This window comes from Electrophorus electricus, chromosome 3 (genome assembly GCF_013358815.1).
Source record: "Electrophorus electricus isolate fEleEle1 chromosome 3, fEleEle1.pri, whole genome shotgun sequence".
Classification (NCBI taxonomy): domain Eukaryota; kingdom Metazoa; phylum Chordata; class Actinopteri; order Gymnotiformes; family Gymnotidae; genus Electrophorus; species Electrophorus electricus.
The window spans coordinates 3,668,768-3,694,459 of record NC_049537.1 but is presented as its reverse complement, the minus strand read 5'-3'; the positions used below and the strand labels follow the sequence as shown (position 1 = coordinate 3,694,459).

At 44.6% G+C, this 25,692-nt stretch overlaps 1 protein-coding gene and 1 long non-coding RNA gene across 2 annotated transcripts in view; one reads left to right on the top strand and one right to left on the bottom strand.

Annotated features, from left to right (window-relative positions):
• Positions 1–2,227, bottom strand: part of tprg1 (tumor protein p63 regulated 1) — a 16,247-nt gene extending 14,020 nt beyond the window's left edge. Inside the window, exons 1-3 of the mRNA XM_027007734.2 lie at positions 2,102–2,227; positions 1,439–1,679; positions 357–448 (exon numbers count right to left, since the gene is read on the bottom strand). Coding sequence (XP_026863535.2) covers positions 357–448; positions 1,439–1,678 — 332 coding nt within the window. The 5' untranslated portion in view covers position 1,679; positions 2,102–2,227. The remainder of the gene's footprint in view (positions 1–356; positions 449–1,438; positions 1,680–2,101) is intronic.
• Positions 1,691–25,692, top strand: LOC113575908. The gene is made up of 3 exons (XR_003410453.2): positions 1,691–1,746; positions 4,564–4,659; positions 24,927–25,692. It is a non-coding gene; the product is annotated as an uncharacterized LOC113575908 (long non-coding RNA).

Sequence of the window (25,692 nt, the reverse complement as noted above, 5' to 3'; positions counted from 1 at the left end):
AGAATGTTTTAAAATAATATCAAAGTAAGAAAGAGGAAGTCATCTACAAACATCAGTTAGTTAACAGACAGTTCCCAACTAGGAACAATGCAATAGCTGGTTTTTCAGGGATCTAATGAAACAAAGCAAATAGAGTCTTCATCTGGGCATTGTAATTATGTGTCAAGAGTCATAATCATAAACATTTGGTTTTGGAAAAACCAAAAACACTAACTGCCATGTGAACTGGTCTATACAGTGCAAACTGAAAAAGAAAAAAAATCCTCATTACAAAGATCTTAAAATTAGCAAATTTATCTTGTTGACATTACATCTAGTATACATGAATAATTGATAAGAACAAATGAAACACATACTCAGCCATTAACCAAACACTCTGGACGGCGCCATCTTCCTTTGGGTCGACCAGGGATTTGATGTCCTCGATAGCATGATCTAGGGTCCCAAGCTAAACCAGGAACCAAACACAGCATAGAGTTACCCTTATACTGTACACAGGGTTATAGGATATAAACCTGGTGTGATTACCTCTAGGTCAAAGATTCTCAATCCAATCATCACAGACCCACAATCAATCTAGATTTTTAAAATCTATTATAGTTCCTAACACACCACATCCAAGGAAGAACTACTAAACTCTCAATCGCCTCTGGCTTGTGTATGTTAAAGACCTAAAACAGGACAAAAGATTTGTACTTGCTGGGGAGTCAGAAAATCTGGACTGAGAACTTCTGCTCTAGATAATCCAAGGACAGATAAATGAGTATCAACCCGCCATGGTTTTGTCCTCGTATGTCTGATCAGTGCCAAGATGTAACTAATAATGGCTTTTCATGCTGCCATAGAAATGGCTCAGGTGCAGTAACAGGGATGGCATTGTCATCCTGACTTTGCTGTGCACACCATACAATACAATGAATAAATGTTTCCAGGTCACTGTGGAGAAACACCCGCCTCTGCTTTCTGTAGAAGTGGACGTGTTCGACAAACAACAGAACAAAAGACCACAATGCTGGAGAAAGTATATGAGCTTTTCACTGCTAGTTTTGCAACATGTTTGCGGTGGGTGTGGTGAGGTGCCCTCCATTGTTAGAACTCAACAATCTTCTGTGTTTACAATAACGACATTCTAATACAATCAGTTACAACGCACAATGAGAATAAGTGGATTACTGAGCGCTGCTTCAGGTTTGTAGTTTGCTGTGAGGGCTAGTGAGAGCTGGCAACGATCAGAAAACCGAGCCGAGATCAGTGCAAAACATCACAGGTTTGCATCCTGCTGGCAGAATTCTGCTATTCTGTGACACTAAACTTTATGCTGCATGGGATACAAGTTCCCGAGTCCGCTTTGCATCAAGGCCTCATGCATAACATAATAGCATAACCTCGAAGAAAACACGACACAGCTGAGCCCCAACGAGAACGACGTGTCATATACCCGCAGGACAAAAAACCTCCGAAGCTTGAACTGCTCAACCGCAGAGGACCTCTTCCCTCCTCGAGCCAGTGGATCGGACTGTACGTGCGCGCTCCGATCGCTCGTCCCCGCGTCCTCGTTGCCAGGCGTATCCGCCCCACCTGAGCGCGGTCGGCCCGCTCCCGCCCCGGGCGCCGGCGACTCCACGCTGTCCTGCTCGAGCTGCACGGCGCGGAACGATGCCTCGTCCGCATCGGTCATTCTGTTTATCGTGGGAAGGGTTGGCAAACGTGAGATCTTACAAGATCACAGACCATGCACTATACAAGGTACATGCTTAAAGTATGCACATGTCCAAGAAATAATAATAATAATAATAATAATAATAATAATAATAGTAATAATAATAATAATAATAATAATAATAATAATAATAATAATAATAATAATAATAATAATACAAAAACCGACTAAAATCAAACGTGCAGGCAAACGTTAATTCAGGTTCCGAGGGAAAGAAACTAAAATGAAACTGAAACGCTTCCTGGGCAAAATTAATATGTCACAACTGCAGTGAAGTTTCCAGAGAAACGGGCCGTTTCGGACAGAGATCCTTCATCAGCTGTAATAATAACCCCCCGCCACCTTTTTAAATTAATGATGCGATGAGAACTGACGGCTTACCTGCGACTGGGAGAGAGTGCTTTACCGATACCGAAGACTAGACCGCTTGAGTAAGCAACAGATGCACCAGGCAGTTTCCTGCTTCCGTGATTTTCGGAGCAGCTTTAAACAAGTAGGCGTTGGAGAAGAAAAAGAAGAAGAAGAAGAAGAAGAAGAAGAAGAAGAAGAAGAAGAAGAAGAAGAAGAAGAAGAGAAACAAACAAGAGGCCTGCCTCTCGCAACCGGATAACCCGATTACAAACACCAGACTTCACCGTAGCAGTCCCTGGCTCTGTGGAGCTGTCACTGTGGCATGGCATCCACTGCTAGAAAGCAAATAAGCAATGCCTCTACGCACAGATCAGGCCAGGCAGTAAAGATGTGCATGCGTCTGTACTTTTCTAGACTGCCCTGTCCTAACACCCAGCCCGGGTTGTGAAGAGAGATGGGTGGAATTTAGGAAGTTTGTCCGACATATCGGGCGCAACTTTCCAAGCCTTGCCTCACACAGCAAACGGCTTTTAAATGTTACCGCCAACAGTGGGAGGCTGCAGATTGTTTTAGTAGAATTACAGTCTTTTCCACCCGCTTTCTGATCGTCTAATCGTCTCTGACACGCTTCAAGGCCACGGATGCTCCGAGAGACATGCAATGTACAAAAAAAAAGCATGCATAATTCCTCTTCATCAAAGGAGGAAAAAAAAACCCACGAAAAAACCGGGAGCCGCCTCTGAAATTGATCCTTTCTTCAGTGCCAAAAACCACGACGCTTTCAAACACTATTTTCAGACCGCATCTTTAGCGCTAATACCCTCGGCATCAATCACCGAGCAGCTTACGGAAAGCGTGATCTCTGGCACGTGCCCAGTCAGACAGCGCATTTTATTAGTCTGCAAGCCTCGCCACTCAATATCTTGTTAATAGTGCTCTTTTGTGCTAGGCATCCTAATACGCTAACGGGGCAATCTGTCAAGCTCATGCAACTTCGTGCTTTTGCAGAACGAAGGCCTGCGAGAACAACCAACCGCCCCTCTCGTGCTGTCTACTGCAGGATCGTCGCACGTGCGCCCTGATATGAAGCCCAACTCGCGGAAGCGTGTAATTAGGCGTTCTAATGGTGGCTAATGCGCTTCACTGGTGGTCGGTATTGTTGCGTTTCTTTCTAGGTATTGGCCAGTGGTGTAAGGGAGGGTCACTCGGACACGCACTGCCCTGCAGGGGGTCGGGTGGGGGGTGGGAGGGTGTCTCGAGCTGGGGGGCAGGAGGGGATCATAAATAATAATAATTTTTTTGCTTTAAAAAAAGGGCCTCCATCCAGCCTCTTGGGATGTGGCCCAAGAATTTTTGCGCTATACCAGTGATATCAGCGGCGAGTCCTGTATCATGCAGTATGCTAGTTCGATAGTTCACTTGGGTTCTAACCTGCTGTACTGGCTAGGATGCATTATATGAGTAGATGACAAAGCACTTTTGTAAGTCGGTCTGGATAAGAGCACCTGCTAAATGTCCTAAATGTAATGTGAATGTAAATGTAGTTGAGGACTATTGTGGATAACTGCTGTGATGCGGCTGTGCGTGCTTCTGATGTGGTCACTGAGAGACAGACAGCGGCTGTATATGCTGATGGATAATTACATGCTGTCATGGTTGTGTTATGCGAATCTTTGCGTGTGGGCAGAGCTGTTTACTGCAAATGTAATAACTGCTTCCAGAGTTTGTTTTTCTATATGCATGATGTAAATTATGGATCTAAACTTAACTCACTAATAATAACTTTCAAATATACAATTACTACCTACTTTATTTATTAGAAACACATGGTAGGTGTAGAGTTAGAGAATATAAGTTCATTACCATGCACAATTTGCCTTAGGTTTTCTTCCACATTTCATCGGTGGTCACTTTCTAACCACGGAAACCACGTTCTAGATGGCAGTCCACTCTCAACCCAACACTGTCAACCTGCTGTACCAGATACATGCCCTCCAGCACAACACCTACAATATCAGTGTGACTGCTGTGTTGGCAATAGTCTGTGGCCCAAACAATATCCTATGAGTGATGGTCCTGTGGAGAGAAACAGCAAAAATGAACAGGGTAGAGGTGGCCTGACCAGTAGTGCCTGTTGGACTATAGTCTGTGGTTATATGCATATAAAATGTCCCTATTAAAGACACCAGAGTGCAGGTGCAAAGTTTGTGTTTCTAACAAAGTGGCTGGTGAAGATATATAGATAAACTCCGATAAATGTGTCTTCCGGGAAAATTTCATCGGTACATGTAGTGCACAGCAGGGAAGTTGAACATGACATGAAGGGACTCTTCAATGCTCGTTCAGCAAGGCTCAGTGGAGCCAAGTGATCTCTGGCATTGCGCACTGAAGCTTGGATTTCTATCTGTCCGCTGCGGCCATGAAGGATTTCCGGGTCGTCAGCTTGGGCGGTGACATCATAGTTGCTCAGACGCGTGTGCATGTGCCAACAGGATTGCAGTGCAGCCATGCTGAAACACGAGACGCCTGCCGCCAGTTGCAAACCAACCCTTTCATGTCCCGAGTTTGCACGTGTGTCGACCATGACGGTACGTAATTCCACAACCTTCCCCTGGAGAAATCGCTTGGTTGCAGAGAGATGTAGGCTGGTTGCATTTAAATGCATTGTTATATTGTGTGGAGTAAGCAGATAATATAACGATAGAAGCTATGCCAAAGCATGGAAGATCGATGTGAAACAGAATGCTGTTTGTATCTCTCTCCAGATAAAAAGAGAATGTGTAAATTAGTTAAGCTTTGGCCCATGAATATGTATTGGGCAAGCCTTCAGACAGTGAAGTGGATCAGCAGACGATTCAACATCTGTCTGTGTGCGTGTGTGTGTACATGTTTGTGCTTGTGTGTTTTTGTGTGGCTGTGAATGTGTCACAGGTGTGTGTGTGTGTGTGTGTGTTACTGATGGTATATAAGTGTACTGTCATGTCAGTGAGGTGTATGCTTGAGGTAGTATATGTACTGTATGAGCATATTCCAGTATTTGTGAACGTTGTGTGTGCGTGCATGTGTGAGTATATAATTGTGAAAGCAGAGCTACTTTGTCAGATCACTGCAGTGCGTTTGTGCTCAGGATGGGTGGTGAAGACCGTGTGTGTGTGTGTGTGTGTGTGTGTGTGTGTGTGTGTGTGTGATGTGACAGTGGAGCAATCATCTGGAAAACACTCCGAAAGGCCAGCAATAACATCCCTCTTCCCTTCAAGGCAATAAGCGCTCCTTGTTTAACGCTGCGGTTCATGGCAGTAGCAGCATGATGCAACCAGTCCGAAAAGCTCCCAGCTCCCCTGCTCTGTCTGGCTGGGTGATTTAGCCACTGCTCTCTAAGCACAGATACAGTGTTCTGCTGAGGCAGGACTTTTTGAATGAAAGTGCACCACAACATGACTCAGCACTTTTCCTAGAGAGAGTGTTGTGTCTGTGTGTGTGTGTGTGTGTGTGTGTGTGTGTGTGTGAGAGAGAGAGAGAGAAAGTGTGTGTGTGTGTCCGTGTGTCCCTGTGGGGGAGTGTAGTCATCCACACTGGCAATGAAGAACAGAGTACCGGAGAGCTGGGTGGTGTTCTTGCTAAAATATTTCTGAGACTCTTTGGAAATTACAAAGAAAAACACTTTAAACTTGAGAGCAAACAGCTGAGGCCCTTGACCCTGGCCACGCTGACCCCGAGGGGCACGCTCTGAATACCTGCCAACAACTGCTCCTGACAGCTTCTCTTCTGAGTTCGTCTAAATGCTTCTCAGGGCTCTATGACATTACAGAAGGCCCGTTGAGGCAAAATTAGGTCAAATGATCACAACAAGAAGAGAAAGTATTTAGTCTAATCACTTACCGTAATAGCTTCCTTGGTACTGCATTCAGTGTCCCATGGTTATACTCGGGTGGGGGAGAAGCACTGGCAGAACATTTTTTAACTGAACTGACAGTCTACTTCTTTTCTCTTGTATTATTAAAAGATTTCCTAAGAAAAGCAATTGCACATTGTGGACCAAACCCCATGAGGAGACGTCATGCCGATATTAAAAGAACAGTCTGTTACCATTTAGATCAAAAGATTAAAGAATAGAAAAACCCTGACACACTTTTCCACTCTCACTGATCTAGTCTTCACAGAAAGCCACTTCAGGGGGTGGAACTGTGAAGTCAGCAGTACTGAAAGGACACCTAATACTTTCTGTTTTTACCACGACCTATGCCTAGAACTTTACTGGACCCGTGCTCGAAAATGCAGGCGAAACCCTGCCGTCCAGGATGGGGACGCACCGCAGCTCGTGTCATTTCTGACATCTGTTGAGAGGCGACCCTTGCGACATACCGTCCAGTTTCGCCACAAGGTGGCAGTATCCTACCAAGATTCATCAGCGGAGCGCCGGTGCTGAAAGGGTCTGGCAGGCGTCTGCTCAGCCGTTCCTCTGAAATCCTACGGTGCTGCCTGCAGTCGTGAACGCTGCCTCTCGTTGACCTCGTTGGATCAAACGGCTTCTGTGATGATTGGCTTTGATTCGCTGGGAAGCCGCGGTGGGGAGCTGGAGGTGGGTCAAAGGAATCCATGCGTGGAGCATACCTTTACATCAGCGATGATACTCTTCTCATCAGAATGTTGGATGACGTATAGATTACTGCAAGCTCTGATGATAAGCCTGCTCAGGAAGGATGAAAGCGAGGGAGAGCGTGCACGAGAGAGAGAGAGAGAGAGAGAGAGAGAGAGAGAGAGAGAGACAGGGTAACAGAAAGATGGGGCTCACATGGCTGTGTATGTTTACCTTTTTAAGGCAATATAGGCCTAAATGCTGCATTGTAACAGAGTACTCCACTGAGGTGTATCCTAATTAGGGATGCCATGTATTTCACTTCCATTCTAAATCACAATTGCTGTTTGAGATCAGTGACTGATCCGAGATCCGAGAGCTGCCTTTCAGTAGCAGTATCCAGGTAGTTGGTTAAAGGCAACTGCTGCTTTAAGTTAAATGTCTGAGGTTCCTTAGCTAAGCAGCGAAAAGTTGTTTTAAGCAGCAAAAATGGTTTAAATGGTTAATATACTTTGTATATTTAAAAAAGAAAAAAATTTGCTGCTTAAAGATTTAGTCCTGTATCTTTCTAGTTATTACTAATTACAAGAAATATTCAGTCCTTTTAGCCAGCAGAGTTTGTGGTGATTTGGCTACATATTTCATATGTATTTGGAGAAATCTGACTTTGGAAGTGTACAGACTGGAATCTGATTGATTCGAGTATAATACTATACTTTTAATATACATTTATGCTGTACTTTTACCAACTTTTACCCAGTGCTGATTGCCAGGCAGTAGAATCACCTAGGCATGTTTCACCAACAAACTAATTTCAGCCCTTCTGTTTTAGCGACATCAAGTCTGTCTTCCAGCACATTAAAATAACCTCAGGTGTATTGTGAGGCAAAAAATATCCTTGTCACTTCAAAAAGTTTATGTCCAATCGGATTCACCCTTCACAGTTCCACACTTTGCAGAACCCGTGACAGCAAGGGGCTGCTGTTAAAATTTTCATCTCAAGTGTTTTTGACTACTTGCTCCACTTGGTTTTCTCTCAGGAAGTAGTGACGTTCACACTGACGTGTCCAGACTCTCCAGTTTTGTTCGGGTATAGCTCACAGGGACCTCCCGACAGTACTTATCATGATTCCTTTTTAGCTATGAGCCAAACTCTCTCCTTTCTAGACTGGATCCTATCAGGTCTCCCTTACTATGATTTTTTTCCTTTTTCCTGTAAGTAAAACACATCATATGCTTCTTGGAGAGCAGAGACCTGGCTTGTCCCTGCCATGAAATTCCGTGGGCTCTGGAGGGGCACTAGTGTCCGACTCCCTGTAGTCTCTATTGGAGAATGGCAGAGGCTTCAGTCTGACCTCACGCCCAACGTGGTGTACTGCGGTCTTTCCGTCACTGGCTCCTTAGTGCTTTGCCCCATATAATCTCAGTGGAGTCATGCCTCCAGCCCAGAAAATCCTGTCACGAGGGGTGAGATTCCACACACACACACACACACACACACACACACACACACACACACACACACTCCTTCTTGTGTCTCTTTAGGGACAGCTGATGCTCTCTTTGTGTTGTATGAGTCTCGTTGTGTTTTTCTGGGCAAAATAAACACCTTTAAGAAAACAGATTGGCCAGACGGTTGCGAGGCAGAGGGACGTTTTGTGATTGCGAGATCTTTTTATTGAGAAAGGCTCATTTGACCGCTCTTCTCTGGTCCATACTTGACCTGCTCTGAGCTCGATTGGATTTGATGCGTGTGATTTTTCTTGAAGTGAGCTGAAAGCTGGCCTTTTCTTTCTCCCTTGTTCTAGATTTTTAATGCATATGTACACAGCCTTCTTGCCGTGAGTGAACACATGCGCGTGCGTGCACACAGCTTGTGTGAACCGGGTTCCTGTCTGCTTCCATTAGCTGAGGTCAAAGGTCGTACATCCTTAGATACCCTCATATCGTAAAACAAGTGGCTACACTCCTGTATTCCAGCTTCTTTAAAGGCTCGTGCTATGTCTTCTCCTTCAGAGGGGTGTTTCAGGACACACGCTTTGTGCTGAAAATAAGTGAGTATTTCAAAACCCTTTTTCCCTTGTGCCTTTTGTACGTGGCAGCTGCTGAGGAATCCAGGAATTCCTCCAGAAGGCTCTGTCCGTGGCACGCCAGCGCCTCTATGGTTATCCCAGGATGTATGCCCATTTGCCGCACGTCGCTTGTAAGATTACAGTGCATTTCCCGCCTGGCTGCGTGCCGCGTACCTGGACCACGGCGGTCCGGGGTGGCGCAGGACTGCGCGACTGCTCACTTGCTGAGCTGCCGGGGACCTGCCAGAGAATGCTGCGTTCCTTCACCTCTGCTACAGCCCACCGTAGCAGTCGGAGCGAAGAAAATAAAAACCCCATCCCTGTCGATAATCTATTTCTCTAAGAGGTCTGCGTGCACGCGTGTCTGAAAGCGTGACGTGCTAAATCTCTCCCTGTGCCACCCTCAGGTTTTAGGGACTGCCCGACAACACCCACCTCCATTTTCTTACAGCTTCGTGTAGTGTGAGCGAAAGGGTAGGAAGCACTATTCTTCCATAAATGAGCACATTTATTGGCTTAACTATTCTAGCTCCATGAACAGAGGACATTTCGCAGTAACAGTTGAGTGGCCTAAGTGGAGTGTTTTCCAACAGGAAAAAGGGCCATAACTTCAAGGGCCATAACTTCTCTCTACAGCAAATATTTTGTTAACATGGTGTACTGGTGTCACTTAAAAACTTGGAAGAGACGGAGAATAAAGCGTCTCCCTTTAAAACACAGTAAGTGGGAGAGTTATTATAACATGTCAGTGGTAAAGGGGTCCAGGGGGCCAATGAAACAGGACTCAGAACAGAGGGCTTAGCGAATCCTGACATGTCTCTCAGCTCTCTCTTCCAAGACAATCCACAAGTCAAACCCCCTTCCCTAAAACCCCCTTCCCCAAACACACACCAAACAGAGACACGGCCTCTCATTCCCACCGGAGGACAATGAAATTTGAAGTCAGATTTACAGGTCCCTCGGCCTGTGAGCAAACAGAACATGTCGACTTGCTGCCTGTTTGCCTGACGCAGATGGGTGAGGTCTCACCAAGAAAGTGTCTCCGGTTGCCCATTTGTTAACTGTGCGTGTTGGTTCTAAATATAGTCCCTCGATGATCTACTTTTCCCATTAGGACTCGAGCATTGTTTGGTAGAACAGAAGAATGAAAAGGAGGGGGTTGTTTCATTAAGATAATTGATTCAGGAAATCAGACATGATCTGTAAACTGTTGGCTTGTGCTGTTGGGGAACTGCAGGGATGAGAGTGGTGTGAGGCAGTCTGGGTGGGGTCAAGGCATCGGGAGAGGTGGAGAGGTGTTTGTTGTCGGTTTGTTTTAAGCCCTCTGGGACCAGGTGCAGAGCGAAGGGAAATGCAGGCCGGCAGTACCAGGGATGTCAGAGATACGGGTGCGGAAGAGATTGGGCCAGCATGCTTGTCGGATTCCGTTCTGGCCGACCAGGTCACCCCGGGCAATGTGAAATGAGTCCTTCTCGCCCGCCAACTCCATCATGTTTGTATATACATCAAGTGTAAGTAGCAATCTGAATACTGGCAGAGGGTCCCTGCATTTAGGTTCATACACACAAACACACAGATATACTCTGTGATGTGGCTGTGGTGTGTTGCGAGAGTACACTGCCCACAGGAAGACGAGCTGCTAAATATTCAAGGCTTACAGGTAGTGAATACATTTACTCAGTGACTGACGGCCCTGGTCTTAAAGTCCATCTGTGAAATGAAATAAGGGAATTTCAAATAATTTAGCTCAACTAAGCAACCCAATAGCTAACAAAACAACTGTTTTTAGTATAAAAAGTATATATGATGAACTAGTATTCATAATAGACATGCTATGTGGTCATTTTGTTATAGATCAACTATAAAACACAAAAAATAAATGGAAAAAAAAAATTACATTGTAAAATTAAAACTGTGATTGTGAAATATTTGAAATATAGTTCTGTCTGAAAGACCCAGTGACCTCATCTGTGATACGCTCAGTTAGATTACTGTAGGTCCTCTGGGTGCTAACAGCTATGAAACAGGACCATCCGCCGAGCAGACCAGGGGCTTTGGACGCTGCCGGCCATGGCATGTACTCTGCAGTTGCTGTTCGTGAGGATATTGTTTGGTATGAAGAAGATGAAATCAAAAGCAAGCTCTGTGTGACAACACGAAACCTTAATATACCAAGAATCTCCTCGAGTTCCTCTGCTTAAGGGGCAGAAACAGTGCGAAACACAAGCTGCACTTTATTGCTGTGCTTCCAGCTGGACCTGAGAAAGGGCGCTGTTTTAATATTGAAACCTCAAGTGCTTTTTGGCTGTCCTGCACACGATATGACCTTCAAACCTAAACAGAGATTGTAACACCACTCTGTTTCATTATGAGTCGGACAATAATAATAACTGCAAAGAAAGAACTGGCAGTGCAGGGCTATATTTTGAGACAGCGCTCCGTCTTTCCAAGAGTCAGGAATTGTGGGCTCGCGTTCTACTTATTTATTTATTAGATGTGGCTATATTTTGGTCATTCCCTGGACAGACACATTAGAACAACAATTGCGTCGATTTATTTCCGTATTACTTGTATCGGGCAGACAATTCTTGAGAAGTTCTATGTAAAAGAAAAAGCCCATAAAGGCTGTAGTTCTACTTCTACAAGGGCAGGCCATTTACATTTAGCTGATGCTTTTATCCAAAGCAACTTACAATTATATCTGAATACAATGCGAACAACTGAGGGTTAAGGGCCTTGCTCAGGGGCCCAACAGAGGCTACTTGGCAGTGGTGGGGCTTGAACCAGCAACCTTCTGATTAAAAGTTAAGCACCTCGGCCACTGAGCTACCACTGCACTGAAACGGAGCAGCCATGCAGCATGTCTCAGGAGTGCATGCGTACACCACACGGCGTTTCCATTTTGTGCACTACAGGTCCTGAACTTTTTTTTTTTTAACTAAATTTGCGAAACAATAAAAAGGGAACTACACATGAGGGACAATGTGCCACTGCATTTCTTAACAACTATAAGAATAAATATAAAAACATTACTGGCTAAAATGGCCTAACAATTTCAAACAAGTCCAACAGTTCAGACTGTTTAGTGTTTTGTTTTGTTTTTTCATTTTTCTTGTGATGTTTGAAATGCCCGAAAGACAAACATGGGCCAGATAGACACAGAGACAGGTAAAGAGAGAGAGATCAAACTGTCAAAAAATAGTGATATGAAGTTTGCTTCCAACAGTCACAATCGATTCCCCTGTTCTCCTTTCATATAGGACTGAAGTGTTGGTCTCAACCCTGATTTAGTACATATGTGTCACCCTCTGACAAGGACACTTTGTAGTGCTAACAGTTTCATTAAATAAAGTATGTTCCTATAGCAACAGGAGAAAAAAAACCCCTGCTTAAATAATCACAAATAGTAAGTCTTTGAACCTCCACCTACATGCCTGCTTGAAAACAGCAACCTTTCAGAAACTCATCAGCAGAGCAACTTTGTGAAGTCTCTCAGTGGCTAATGGCTAAAGGTACTTAAACAGGTCACGGTGCGGGAAAAGTTATATGAGCTGTGCTGTGCAAATAGAGCAGGAATCCAGCAGCAGTGCAGGCTTTTCCTAGAGGAAAAACACATTAGAACAGTATTAGGTCAGAAGGACAGAAAGGTAGAAATGGATATAGAAAAAAACCCACACAAACAAAGGAGCTTGGATTCAATAATACACGGAGGATAATGACATTATGAAAATGGTTCTTAGAGAATAAAGCACTCCAGCTAAAGTTCAGAAGGGAACTTTGATAGCCTCGCAAACAAAACTCATTCCAGCAATGAAATTTTTGGCCCTAGTCAAATTTATTTATTTATTATTTTTTTAAATTCATGAAACATTTAGCTGCCAAGCATGTGACACATAAATCGTTTGAAGAAATACCACAAACATGCTCTAATGTTCATATGCACAGAAGAAACGAGAGAGAGAGGGAGAGAAAGCTGCTGGGGTAACTGATCATGTTGTTGGTGTCATTTGCCAGTGGCTGCCTGCTCTGGGTGTTTTATGGATGTCATGGTTCAGTCCTCCTCTCTGGCCAAGGACACGCTGTACTCTACAGCAGAGCCAAACCTCAGAGCAGGAGACCTCAGTGGGGAGAGCCAGACTCTGCAGACACCCTCGTACTGGGCCACGCCACAAACACATTGATGGAGAAGTGAACACACACATACACACACACACACAACACATTGCCAAAGAATTTATGCTTTACTCGACAGTGCCTTAAGCTTTCTCTCTCTCGCTCAGACACACGCACACACATACACACACACACATACACATACACAGAGAGAGAGACAGTACAGTTTTCTCTTTCCCTGACTCAACTGTGCATTCCTTGTCTAAAGGAGTAATGGCCTGCTCTCTCGCTCTCTGTGTGTGTCTCTCTGTCTCTGTCTCTCTCTCACTCTCTCTCACCCTGACAGGCTTGTGAGGTGTTTCCTAAATGTTTGCACAGATGGCTTACAAAAATGTTGGAAGTCAAAATGAAAACATGAACTTAACGCCAGCACGCACGCACACACACACACACACACGCACGCACGCACACACACACACACACACCACACACACACACACACACACACACACACACACGTACAAACAGATGTGTGTGAGCTAGGAAGAATTATGCAGCATTCTCATATCAGTTCTCTCATCTGGCCACTGTGCCCGAGACTCCTCTCTTCTCCTATTGGCCGACACGTCACGAACTGTCAAAGAATCACCCAAACTCTCGGGAGGCCTTTGGAGTTCACATCACAAACATTCCTCCACAGGCATCCCAGCAACGTAAAGAACATCAACTGTGAGTGAGGAAAACAGGCTGTTTTAAATTAAGATGATCAAAAACTCCCCTCAGTGCAGGTGACACCACCGGAGCCTTGGAAGCGACGGACCCGAAGAAGAAAATCAATATCCTCCGTTAGTCGCTACGGCAAATAAACACGAAGGAACGGAGGCGTCCGTGGCTGGATGATGAAAAGGTATTGTCCTATTTTGAATCATCTCTGACAGTTCTCTTCCTGCAGCTTCCCAAGCCCACTGGCGTCGAGCGCTTTTAAAACATTTTTTTTATATATCCCACGGTGCCGTTTCATGTCGTATTTTTCACATGTGGCGTGCTGCATGGACTTGCTTGTTATTAACAAGGCCTCTGGTACGTCTGTCAATCTGCTCCGCCGTGTGAATGAAGAAGTGAGGCCCCTGTGAAGGTGCTTCCTGCTGGGGTCTGGCAAGGGCCCCTTCTTCTCCGCCTGCTTCATCCAGAGAGATCCACCGAAACACAACAAGCAAGCCTGTGACACCAGCAGCAAACAGACCTTGTGAGGAGGTGGGATATGTACATGGAGTGGGCTCCAAGAAGACATGAGGCTTGGAATAATTCATTCATTTTTCATATTCATTCCATACTGCATTGTGCCGCCATTTTTGGCATGCACAGAAGCTACTGCGTGTGTAAGGGAAACTAATGCACGCATGCGGTCCGTTAAAACTGTCATTAGCACAGCTGCCATGGGAGAACTGTGCTGGTATTACCTCACATCCTCCGGGGTTCTGGCTCTTCCTCAGATTCTGCCAGTCCTTCAGTCTTCTTTTCATATAAACACACCAAGAGTCTTGATCATACGCACACAATCTTATTAATCACTGACTTCATTTTTATCTCAGTCCAATTTACATTTACAGCATTTAGCTGATACCTTTATTCAAAGCGACTTACAATTATGTCTGAATACAACTTGAGGGTTAAGGGCCGTGCTCAGGGGACCCAACAGAGGCAACGTGACGGTTGTGGGGCTTGAACCGTCAACCTTCTGATGGCTAGTCAAGTACCTTAACCACTGAGCTACCACTGCCACAGATTAGGAGTTTCTGTACATTCTTTTACTCAATTATTAAGTATTTCTTCAAGAGAGAAACTTTTCTCTTTTCCTCTTTCTCTGCCGGAGAGTGGCATATTCCCAGATGTGGAGTTGAATCTACAGCTTTGTATTTTCCCGCTAGAAGTCTGCTCGGGCGGCCTGGAATAGGGGAGCATGCCCAAAGCGAGAGCGCGAGAAACTATCATGAAAAAAAAAAAAAAAGAAGCTGAACGGCGCAGTACATCTTCAGAAGCCTTTGATCGTACACCTTCTGAATCATTTACTGCGAAGACGAGGAGCGTACCAAACACGCATGGCCGGCAAGGGATACGAATAACCACTGTAACATGGAAAACAGGATCGCTCCCATGAGGGGTCATTAAACATTAACAAGGTAAAAGTTTAAAGGGGGATGTTGGCTGTTGGGTTGAGCTCGCGCAGAGGAAGTCCATTTAAATCCGTGGGAACAAAGAAGGATAATCTTCGCCAGAACTCCCAACGTGGACATTGCCGGCAAACCTTTCGTTCGTTACACACGGAACAAGGTGACAGATAAAAAATGGCGAGAGGCTGTCGGAGTGATCAGGGATGTGACGTGAACCGTGTTGGTGAAGCTCAGTTTGTCGCTTGTAAAACCGCAAGACTTGACAGCTGACGGGTCTTCGGCACAAGTGATGCATCCTTTTAGGACACGTAGGTGCGCCTCTGGTCTGGTGGATAAAAGGTGTCAGCGATGCCTAAGCAAGACTTCTCTCAAACGCTGACAGCACCAGAAGAAGGGTGGGAACCAGTTAGGATCTCTTAAAGCTTTCACACTGTACACCCTCATCTATGGTTGGTATCCCCCCCTCCCACATCCTTTAAACATTCTATGTTTTACTCATAATCAGTTATGCTAATTGGATTTAACATAAAATCATCTTGATCTGACATAAACAGCTCAAAGTGTCAGCGCTGGCTCATAACGGTCCATCTATTTTTAACGTCGAGTGTTTTGTACCTGCTCGGGCCTGCTGTGTACTCACAGCCATCAGAAAATTGTCTTTCATCATTCCCATGGAAACAGGCACATTCGTGACTACTAACCAGATAGGCTATATCATAAAATGAAGAAGTTTAGTTTTGAACCTCTACAATCCGGAATCGAGGGGGCTGTACAGAAACGGTCTGCCCTTGTCGGCTATGACAGACGTAAAGTTAGGATCATGCGTCATGTATTATATCATATGTGTAGAAGTCTTCTATGGCTACCATCCATGTCTCTCCTGTTGTATTTGAGAAATACCGTAGTGAGTAATAACACTTATTACATGCATACAACAGAAAAGTATTTTCCAAGGAATGCGGCGAATACACTGGTAGTAACAACGGGTTACTGCCTGTTAACACCTGGTAAGATGTCACTAATGTAACAAATCTGTTTCACGAACAGGAAGTTGCTTTAATAATGTCTCAACTTTATGCGCCTGTGCTAGAAAAAGTTGCGGATGACAACCGAAGTATATGCGTGTATATGTGATTTGCAAACAAAAACTGAAAGACTGCTCGTCCATCTCCAAAGAGGCCTGGGAAGCTTTGAACACGAACGGTGCATTCCAGTCGCCCAGGCGGTTGCCTGCAAAGTGGACTACATAAGGAATTTGGCAATTTTAAGAGCGATTCCAAACCACAGGGAGTTAAAACATCCAGTTTGAAGGGATCTTGAAACTGTGCAGGGAGTAGTGTTTATCTCCACACAGGAAGTTAACATTAAAGTTTACCCATCAATCACTGCGTGTCTCGTCAAGATGTTCTGGCAGGTTGAGCTTGCCGTCTGGCTGATTATCAGGAAAGCAGGAAACAATCAGGATTTTTTCAGAGTTCACGTGTGTGTGTGAGTGCTTATAATACTTAACAGGTTTTTGCTGAAAACCATCAATGATGTGGAAGCAACCTATTCGGAAAAGCTGCCAATTAGACTGAAAAACAAATGTTATCCTGAGGTAAATATTGGCCACAGCAAAGTGTTTAGCCAACATCAACCAGATATTGGCTTTATATGCAAAGTGCGGTCATCATTGTAGACACGCAGTTCGGTAGTTGGCCAGCCACAGTAGCAAACAAAGGAATTGTCTAATGGCCCAGCAGTCAAGATAAACAAATAACCAAACCAACAAACAAACAACCAAACCATGACACGCATGTCTTCTGTATGATGACGTTGCAGGGCATTTTGCAGTTCCCTTGACCTACATCACATGATTATTGTGTAGGGAATATAAGGGCACTGCTTAGGTACCCTGTGGAATAGGGGGAAATTATATAAGGATTATATTGGAGGGTTGAGGTGAGCAGCGGTTGGCGGTCTGCACGGAACAACGTGTTTTTCTTCTGTCTCACTGTAACATCACTGGGTAGTTGCTTTCTTGCGGAGTGAGAGAAAGGAAAAAAAAACAGAAATTCAATACTTATTACTTACCTATTTATTTTTAATTATTTTATTTATTATGTAGAACAATTATTGTCTTCAAACACCGGGAGTTAAGTTTGCATCACGGTTTACCTGTGAGCATTTGGCACGTATGTTGGACTCAGTGAAAAGAAGTTTCCATGGAATTCACTTAGTCAAAGCAAGCTTAACGGCCAACCAGTCATGATGGCCAAATTTAGACATAAATATAGCATGTAATGTAATGACTTAATCCGCGACAACCTGCAGCAGAGTCGTGGGAACTGGAGTGCAAAATATCTTTTGTAAATAAGGATTTCACATATAGGTGAGTGGGAGATGTAAAAGCAAAATTAACAATGGAAATACTGAGCTCTTATCTTGCTACCAGTGAAAGAAAAAGCATGTTTAAGCCAGTCTGGACATGCTGACAGACCCAGGATCTGAGCACACGTGAGACAAGCATGAAGAAAGTGGAGGTTATTAATGACCCGTCGCTGAAAGAAGAAAAATGGAGCCTCGTGTCTCTCTCCCTTCCCCCATTCACTGTTTTCCCCCTTTCACTCTCTCTATCTTTATAGCTACTGAGATCATGGTGGGATGAGCTAATGCCCACCACTGTGAAAAAAAAACCCAAAAAACAAACTAGCAGCGAGCAGCCGGAGATGTCAGCGCGGGAGAGCGCGGCTGAACGCACGAGAGCGGGAGTTAAGGATGCAAGTGGCAGATTAGAACAGCGCGGAACAACGTGCTATCGATCGGGCCAGTGCGTCAGCGCTGCTTGCCGAGTCTGCGGGTTGTCATAGTTACATATTAGAATTAACAGTGCACCCTAGCAACTGAAAGGTCAAAGCAATTCAGTGGAGAGATGCACGGATGTGATTTGGTGCAGGAGCACGCTTGCTTGTTGGTGCCCGCGCTCACATGGGCTGCGGTTCTACTAGAGGGGGCCTGGCTTGACTCCTCTGATCTGTTTTTCTTTCCTTTGCTGGTAAGCACTGGCTGCACAACACAGACACGCGAATGTGTTAATGAGACTAAATGTAATATTTGGAAAATAACAATCTCATGAGACTAATTAATCTAGCGTGCTGTGTAGCCTACCAACTTTTCAACTTTTACTGACTAACTTAACAGGTGACCTTGTGTTGCAACAATATTTTGAATGAACACACACACACACACAGACGAAACGTGCATCAAGGCAAGAAAGGCAACCCCCCCCCCCCCCCAACATCTCGTACACGTGTGGTTGATATGTGAACCATTTTCTGATACAAGTTCACTCTCATTGTGTCTTTGTATTCCTTCACATATGTGGTTGCAAAGTTTGAACAGAAAACCTTTCTTAGAGTACTGTTAATGAGCCATAAATCGTTCAAATGAACAATTCAAATTAAACTAATATCCCACGTTTGTTCGGGGAGGATGGGCGCTGTGTGTTTACATTCTGTGGATGTGAACTTCACTTAAATAAACCAACAGTTTCAAAGTACATCAGCATGATGGGCTGCCCCATGGTAACTGTGTACACAAGCAAGCAGTTCGCCATCTGCTTCCAGGAGCTCCAGCTATACGGCATAACCCCAGATCTGCAGCTCTGCACCTCGCTTAAACACAGCCACGGTCCTCTTACTGATCTCCTAAATCAGAACAGATGTGTGTATTTAGACAGGAGAAGGTTACGTCAGTCGCTCTCCCAGCATCGATCAGGCCACAAAACCAAACATACAGCACGCCATCCAAGCAACCTTGTGCCGAACGAGTTAAAAATGACATCCTGCCGCATGTCAGCAGTGCGTTTTTAGGGGGCTGTTAAAAAAAAATCGTCACTTCACGGGTGTGTGCCTCAGCTTCCACGTGCCTCTCTGTGGTGTGGTGTGGTTTTAAGCCTGGCGCAAAGATTCAAAAAGGGAAACAATTGTAAAGTATCATTCAAAACATTGAAACGGAAACTGCACAAACTGTCAGTCAAAAAACAATTCTACACCCCATAGTTAAAAACCTTAACATACAAAACCTACAATTCTGTCCAGTGTTATAATGACTTGCACCGTTTTTTGGATGCATTACACTCACTACAAGGCAACTGGGGCACACGACTGTGCCCCAAGGTGTGCAGCTATTCTGCAACCAGCACGTGCTACAAAACTCAATCATGTAAGAAAACACCAGGTGCTTGCAAAGGGCGGAGCAAGCAGCTGGCCCACACCGACATCCACAGCCTGCTCCGCCTGCGTGTGCCGATGTGCCGATACTGACCGATAGCAGGCCCTTTGTTGCTGTGGCAACATTCGTTGTGAATTGTAAAAAAGCCTGACAGTGAATGGCTTTAATCAGTTCTAAACCATTTTTGCAGATTCATGGAGAATTAATTTAGGATGATCAAAGACAGGGCACGAAGAGCGGGGGGGGGGGTGGGTTTGGAAAAGATTGGTGCTATCCGTTTAGCTTCACTCAAAGGTTTGGTAGCGTGAGAATTCATAGAGACACAGATGTGAGGGTTTATCCTTCGGTAGGGTGTGTTTGGGAGATGAACAAATGAGGTAGCTCATGTGTGAGAGGAACATGTATGACCTAGATAGAGCGTACTGGGGTGACTGACTGACAGTGGGGTCCGCAACACTACAGGGTTTATCAGAGAGAAGCAGCCTAGAACAGCACCAGAAAGAAATTCAAATGATTCCGACAAAACGGCTCTGGAAAAATGGTTTAGGGAAAACGGAGGGAAGAACTGAGCGGAGATATCCTCGGGGAAGTGCCGCCTTTCCTCTGGCGGACACCCTTCCCCTGCCGTGTGCCCATCACACACCACGCGCTCTGATACCTTTCAGAGTGAACCTCGTGTGTTGAGAGGTTACTATAAAAGAGACGTCAACAACAAACCGTCTCGCTGCCAACTGCCTTGTAAAAACAGTAAGCAAGCAAACAGTAAATAAATGCCAGTCATACCACACGACTTCTTGCCCACCAAAGGTGGTTTTGAACATCCTCCCTGAATCCAGTGAGTGCCGTAGGGCCGCCGTTAGAGAGAACAGGGCGCCTGAGTGGTCATGTGGCCCATCAAAAACGGCTTCGAGCAAGGCTCCAGGGGACGGCTCGCTGTACTCTGCCACGATCCAGGACCTCCGTGAGGGAGCTCAGGCTAACAAGGCTCCCGCACAGATTCACTGACAACACCCTTAAATGGCGCGGAGGCCGTAGAAGGCGGACTGGGCTCAGACTTGTTACAGTGCTTTCTCCCGAGGAGTCTCTCTTCCATTCACTATACAGAGGGAGAAAAAAAAAAACAAAACGATGGATGAGGATGGTGGTTGGTAATATCCTTCTCAAAGATAGCTATGTTACAAGATCCTCGGGCATCTCCTTTTCAAAACAGGATACAGAATAAGTAAGCAAGTAAATAAGTAAGTAAGTAAATAAATAAAGCAAGCAAGCAACAAAGCGGAATCCTGGAAGCCAAAGATTGGGTGGGTAGGGTTTGTTTGTGAGAAGTTGGGAAATAAGTGTCGGAGTAGGATTTTAGGGAAAATTCCGCCTGAAAAGCCTCTCGAGTAAATGAATGGCCGGTTGCTGCAACCAGATGTTCACCTCCCAAGCACTCTGGGCTGCGGGGAACAGTCAGAACTGTAGTAGAGGTTAATGTGTGAAACGCCAGCAAAGCGTGGTTCTGGGTACGCAGTCCTAAAAGCTGAGAATTGCATTCTGGGTCTTCAGTGATGTACTGTAATCAAAAACAACTTAATCAAAAAAACAAAAAAACAAGAAAAGTGAATTTTTATTTACACCACCACCACCACCACAGCAGCTTATGTGATGTTTCTCTTTCGCGTTGACACCCTCCTGTTCCGTTGTGCAGATGGTGTAGTCGGTCTCTTCATGGATCATCATTCATTTTGCTGCTTTTACCAGTCGGGCACTAGGACTGTGATAAATGCTGACTTTTTGTGTGAATCAAAACACAACAAAGTAATATTCATTCATTATGGCTTATCTGTCCAACAAATAAAATGCCAACCCATATCCATACTTCCATACACGAACCAGCTAATGTAATAGATGCTTCTGACTTACTAAGGCTAGTTTAAAAGGTTGTTTTTTTGTTTTTTTTTACTTTATGCAACCGCAAGCCAATTCAAGTGTAATATCACTTAAAGTATAATAACTTCAGCAAGCAAACTTAAAGTTTGATCACGTACTTTCTATTTTTTGTCTGAAACTTCTAAAAACTAGGACGGCCACCCATACACAAACTGCACCTTGTGTCTTACTGATGCAATGACTAAGCAACAGACTCTACACAGCAGTTTTTGCACAAACCTCATTCCGAGCTCCCATGAAACATAGGGGGAAAAACACCTGCCATCTTTAATTTATTAATTGATTAGCAGAGCAATTTACTGATTAACACATCCAGCTAATTATATTCATGACCTGCATGAGCTCAAGTTAAATTCAGATTTACAAATTCACCCATCCCCTGTAATACCAGCTGAACCCTCGCGAAACCGTCAGTGAGAACGTTCAGGCCAGGAGAACACGTCCCTTTTTAAAGATTAAAAGGGTCCACGGAAATGCGGCAGTCACTTCTTATGCTAAACACATATCCTACAGACATCCAGGTGATCTATGGGTAACCCACATTAGAATAATTCTAGACCGACAGCTCCAGTACAGTCTCTGTGAACTGCACCGTCTATCACTGTAGTGTCCATTATGTGACGTGTTCACGTCATACAGAGAGAGACAAACCATGAAGCTTCTGGAATGGATGGGCAGGGCCGGATGAACCTAAAATACACACACCCCCTTCTAAACATGGAGCAGGAGGAAAGTTTGACAAGTCTGATGTGAATAATTTATCGCACCGGTGTTTTGATTCCCTTTGTTCTCGGTCCAAAGGATATGCATTTGAAGGTTTAACGGCATTTGTGGCTGGACTTATTATGTATTATGTGTGATCAAATAATTCTCCGTCCAGGGATTTTTCACAGGATTCTTGTTTTATTTCTCTCAGCTGTGGAAGCTACTGAGGCCACATGGGTATGTTGTTTTTTGTCTCCTTTCCCCATCCTTATTTTAAAATTACAAATATATAGATGTGTCCTGGGTCTTCATAAAAATAAAATAAAAAACTTCCTTCATAAGAAAGGCCTAAATTATTCATAGCGTTAAACATTTATTTTATTAGAGTCTCTCACTATCAAAGCCAGCAGTCTTCCAACAAATGCATGCATTCAGTTCATATCATAGTAATGTTTCCTAAAATAATCTCTCTGTGTGATGAGTTATTTAAGGTTATTGGTTAAAGAGTCTCCAGGAACCTGACCTAGATTTAATCCCACAGTTTGCTCAAGATACATGCATAAAGCAGAATACTACAACTTCGTCCCTGAATTAACCAGTGGTGAAACCGACCGGACAAATATGACTTCCACTGAAAATAAACAGAAGTTGAAAAAGCAGCTAAGTTCGCGTGGGCCGGCGCACGCCCTCATTGTTACGCCCCAGGAACCCCTGTACGGGCCTCTTACCTACCACATGCTCTGCACAGCTAGTGCTCATTCATCCAGCAGCGGTGAAGTCTATGTATTCTCACCGTGTCTCTTTATCGCTCTCGTCGAGTTCTCCACGCATCCGGAGTCCTCCTTTTTAAGACCTTGCTGTTGTTGGTCAGTTTGAGTTTGAATTTGCCTGATTCTTGCATGGACTATTAACAATCTGTGTAAATCGCTGTGTCCTTGCATAGCGTGAATACCCAAAAATATTAGATTCAGACACTTGAGTTAATTGTATTTCATAGAACTGATGAATATTTATGGTTGCCCTAACAACCTCAAGCAGACAATCTCCACCCGACACTGAGTGATTGTGCAGAAAGTTAATTATCCCACATATTTATGTCTTGCCATTCAATATTCATAAGCTTAATAAATAGAGTCTTTATTGAGGGAACAGGGGGCAATTAATAATCCCCACTGCAGTTAACCTCAGACTTGTGTTTTAGATTGGCAGAAGACTATGGAGCGGAGGATCCCTGACAATTCCGTTAGCATTACAGAGGGTCGGACCAGATGTCTCCAAGAGCTTTTTGGGATTTGGGAAGATTCGGCAGGTTGGCCTGTGATGCATATATAACAAGCAACAGTCCAAACTGTCTTATCGCTCAAGGTTCCTCAGCCAGCACATCCATCCTAAGCAGCAAGGGAGCCTCCAGAACTCCCTTGATTTGTGATAGATGGGAATGACTCCGTTTAGTGCATCTGCTGACCAGCGCGGAGACCATGTGCGTCTCTCGTTCGGGTTTGGCACGTGTTCCTAAGGGCAGATGAGAGTGAACGCTTGCAACATAACACAGTGACAGAAGCAAACACACATGACTTTCTTAGAGTAGGAGCAGAAACACATCATAGGCCCGGCTAGGAGAGGTCAGGACAGAACAGGGACCCTGCTTGGCTGAACAAATCTCAATGGCTGATCTGTGGACACGTCCTTCGTCTCACAAGAAACAAGCCGCTTGAGGGCGCATCTTTGGACTTTGATGAGAAGCTGCGAAGAATTCAGAATCGATCCTAGACGAGTGTGGCCAAAGAAGAGGGCTGCATGATGGTCACTTTTGTTCTGAGAGAAATGGAGAGCATGGTGCCCACACACAAGGCTCTGAAGGTTCAGTCCACACATTTTAATCTCAGTAACCCAGCCCAGTCTGGAGCAGGTGTGAGAACTCTCTACTGACCAGGAGACAAGCCATCCTACCATTGAGGTTGCTAAGTGCTACAGGTAAAAGTGAAAACAGACGAGCTCCATGCGGAAGAAATCAAACGGTGTTTAAAGGTTACTCACCACTAAAAAACCTCTATAAAAGTGAAGAGCCACTATTACACACTCAGTAAAATGTTGACTTCATTCCTACAGTCTTTTGGTTCACCTTCAGTCCTTCAAAAGCCTTTTAGCTTTCGTATGATATAAAAGTTTATAAAACAGTGCAGCTTTCTAATCATCGAAAATAGCAAACAGTCATGGAGTCAGGAGCAGGCAGAAAGTAAACAAACAAACAAACAGCCCAACCCCCCCCCCTCCCCCCCTTCCCATTGGGTGCTTGGCTTTTCCGCTCCGAGTGGTGAGGAAAGGCTGCAAAGGTAATGGTGCCATAAAAAAAGAGCGATTCCTTTGATAGGATGCTGGCATCTTTCCACAGTGCCTGCCTGAATTACAAAGGTATGAGGCTGTGAATATTTTTGTGGGCACAGGCCGTGTTGGTAATTGATTAATGGTTGTCAGGTCCAAGCAGACAGCCGAAGGCCCCCGGGCGCAGAAAATGAGAGTAAACGCTCGCACACTTAGCAAATGACGTGCAAGTGTGCTCCAGGTATGCAGTCGTCAAATCGGCAAACGCGGCAGGGCACAAAACTATTCCTGGTCCTCCACTGGATTGGTAAGCAAATGCAACAGGTGGCGAGGAGTTAAAGCCGGAAAACTGGAATATCTGTGAGATATAAGAATCTGCCAGGATTACCTTTAAGTCTCTCTCTCTCAGGTTGTGTAACCTTCCATGAGGTTAACAGTTAGCAAGGCAGACTCAAAGTGAGTTTTCACACAATGTAGCCCTTATGGATGCCTGAGTTCATCATACAGCTCTGGTTTAGAGTCAGTGTTGGTATTATCTGTTTTTTGTTTTTTTGAAAGCATACGTAAATTACTGCTATGATGGTTTGCCTTAACTCTGGAACGCAGCCCACCCGATACAACCTTTCACTCCTAGGAGGAGACAAACACACATGGCTGCACGGTGCAGACCAGCAACGCCAAAGATAAACTCGCTCTTCGGCATGAATGGCTTAATTACCTGACAAAATCTCATCGTTTTGTTTTCTAAACAGACTAATGAAGATCCTGCCAGCTGTGCAAGGAGAGGGAGGCATTGAGATGGGAAGTGATGCCATCCGCACCCGGACTGAAATAACACCTCCGGGCCACCCAGGTCACTTTCCTGCTCGTGTCTCACCAAACACCACAGCTCACAACTCCATAGGAAACACGAAGGAAAAACCTCCCTGCGCACGCCAGATAAGTAGGACATGTGAGACACTGCGTGAACACTGGGAATTGCAGCAATTTACCGACATTGAAAAATGCATTTGTTCAGGCACTGCTTCTTCTGGATCACTATAGTCACTTTCATCTGTAGTTACCAGAAAATCTCCCCTGTGATCGTGTTTTCCTTCTTTTTTTGATCACGTGGTCTTCTGGTCGCCTATTTTTACTAAAGCAATCGTTTCACATGGGGGGAAGTGCATGTCCACAGAAGGCCTCAAACACAGATAGTAAAAACAGTACATGTTTAAAGATATAGATTCTTGGTGTGTTTGTGGATAATATACCCATATCATACTCTGTCCTTGAGAAATGAAATAGTGCTACTTCAGATCTCAGTGTGAATGGTGAGCAATCCAGTGTCATGATAATATCGAAAGGGACAATTAGCTCTCTAAGAATCAAGCTCAAGGGAAGTAAAGGTGCTTTTGTGTACTGCCACACGTTACTGGAAGAGCTGAGTTCTGATCAGCGATCCTCTTGAATTGAGCATTTACAGGTCACATTATAAGTTTGTTAAATGTACGTGTAAACCATGTGTAAACAATCCAA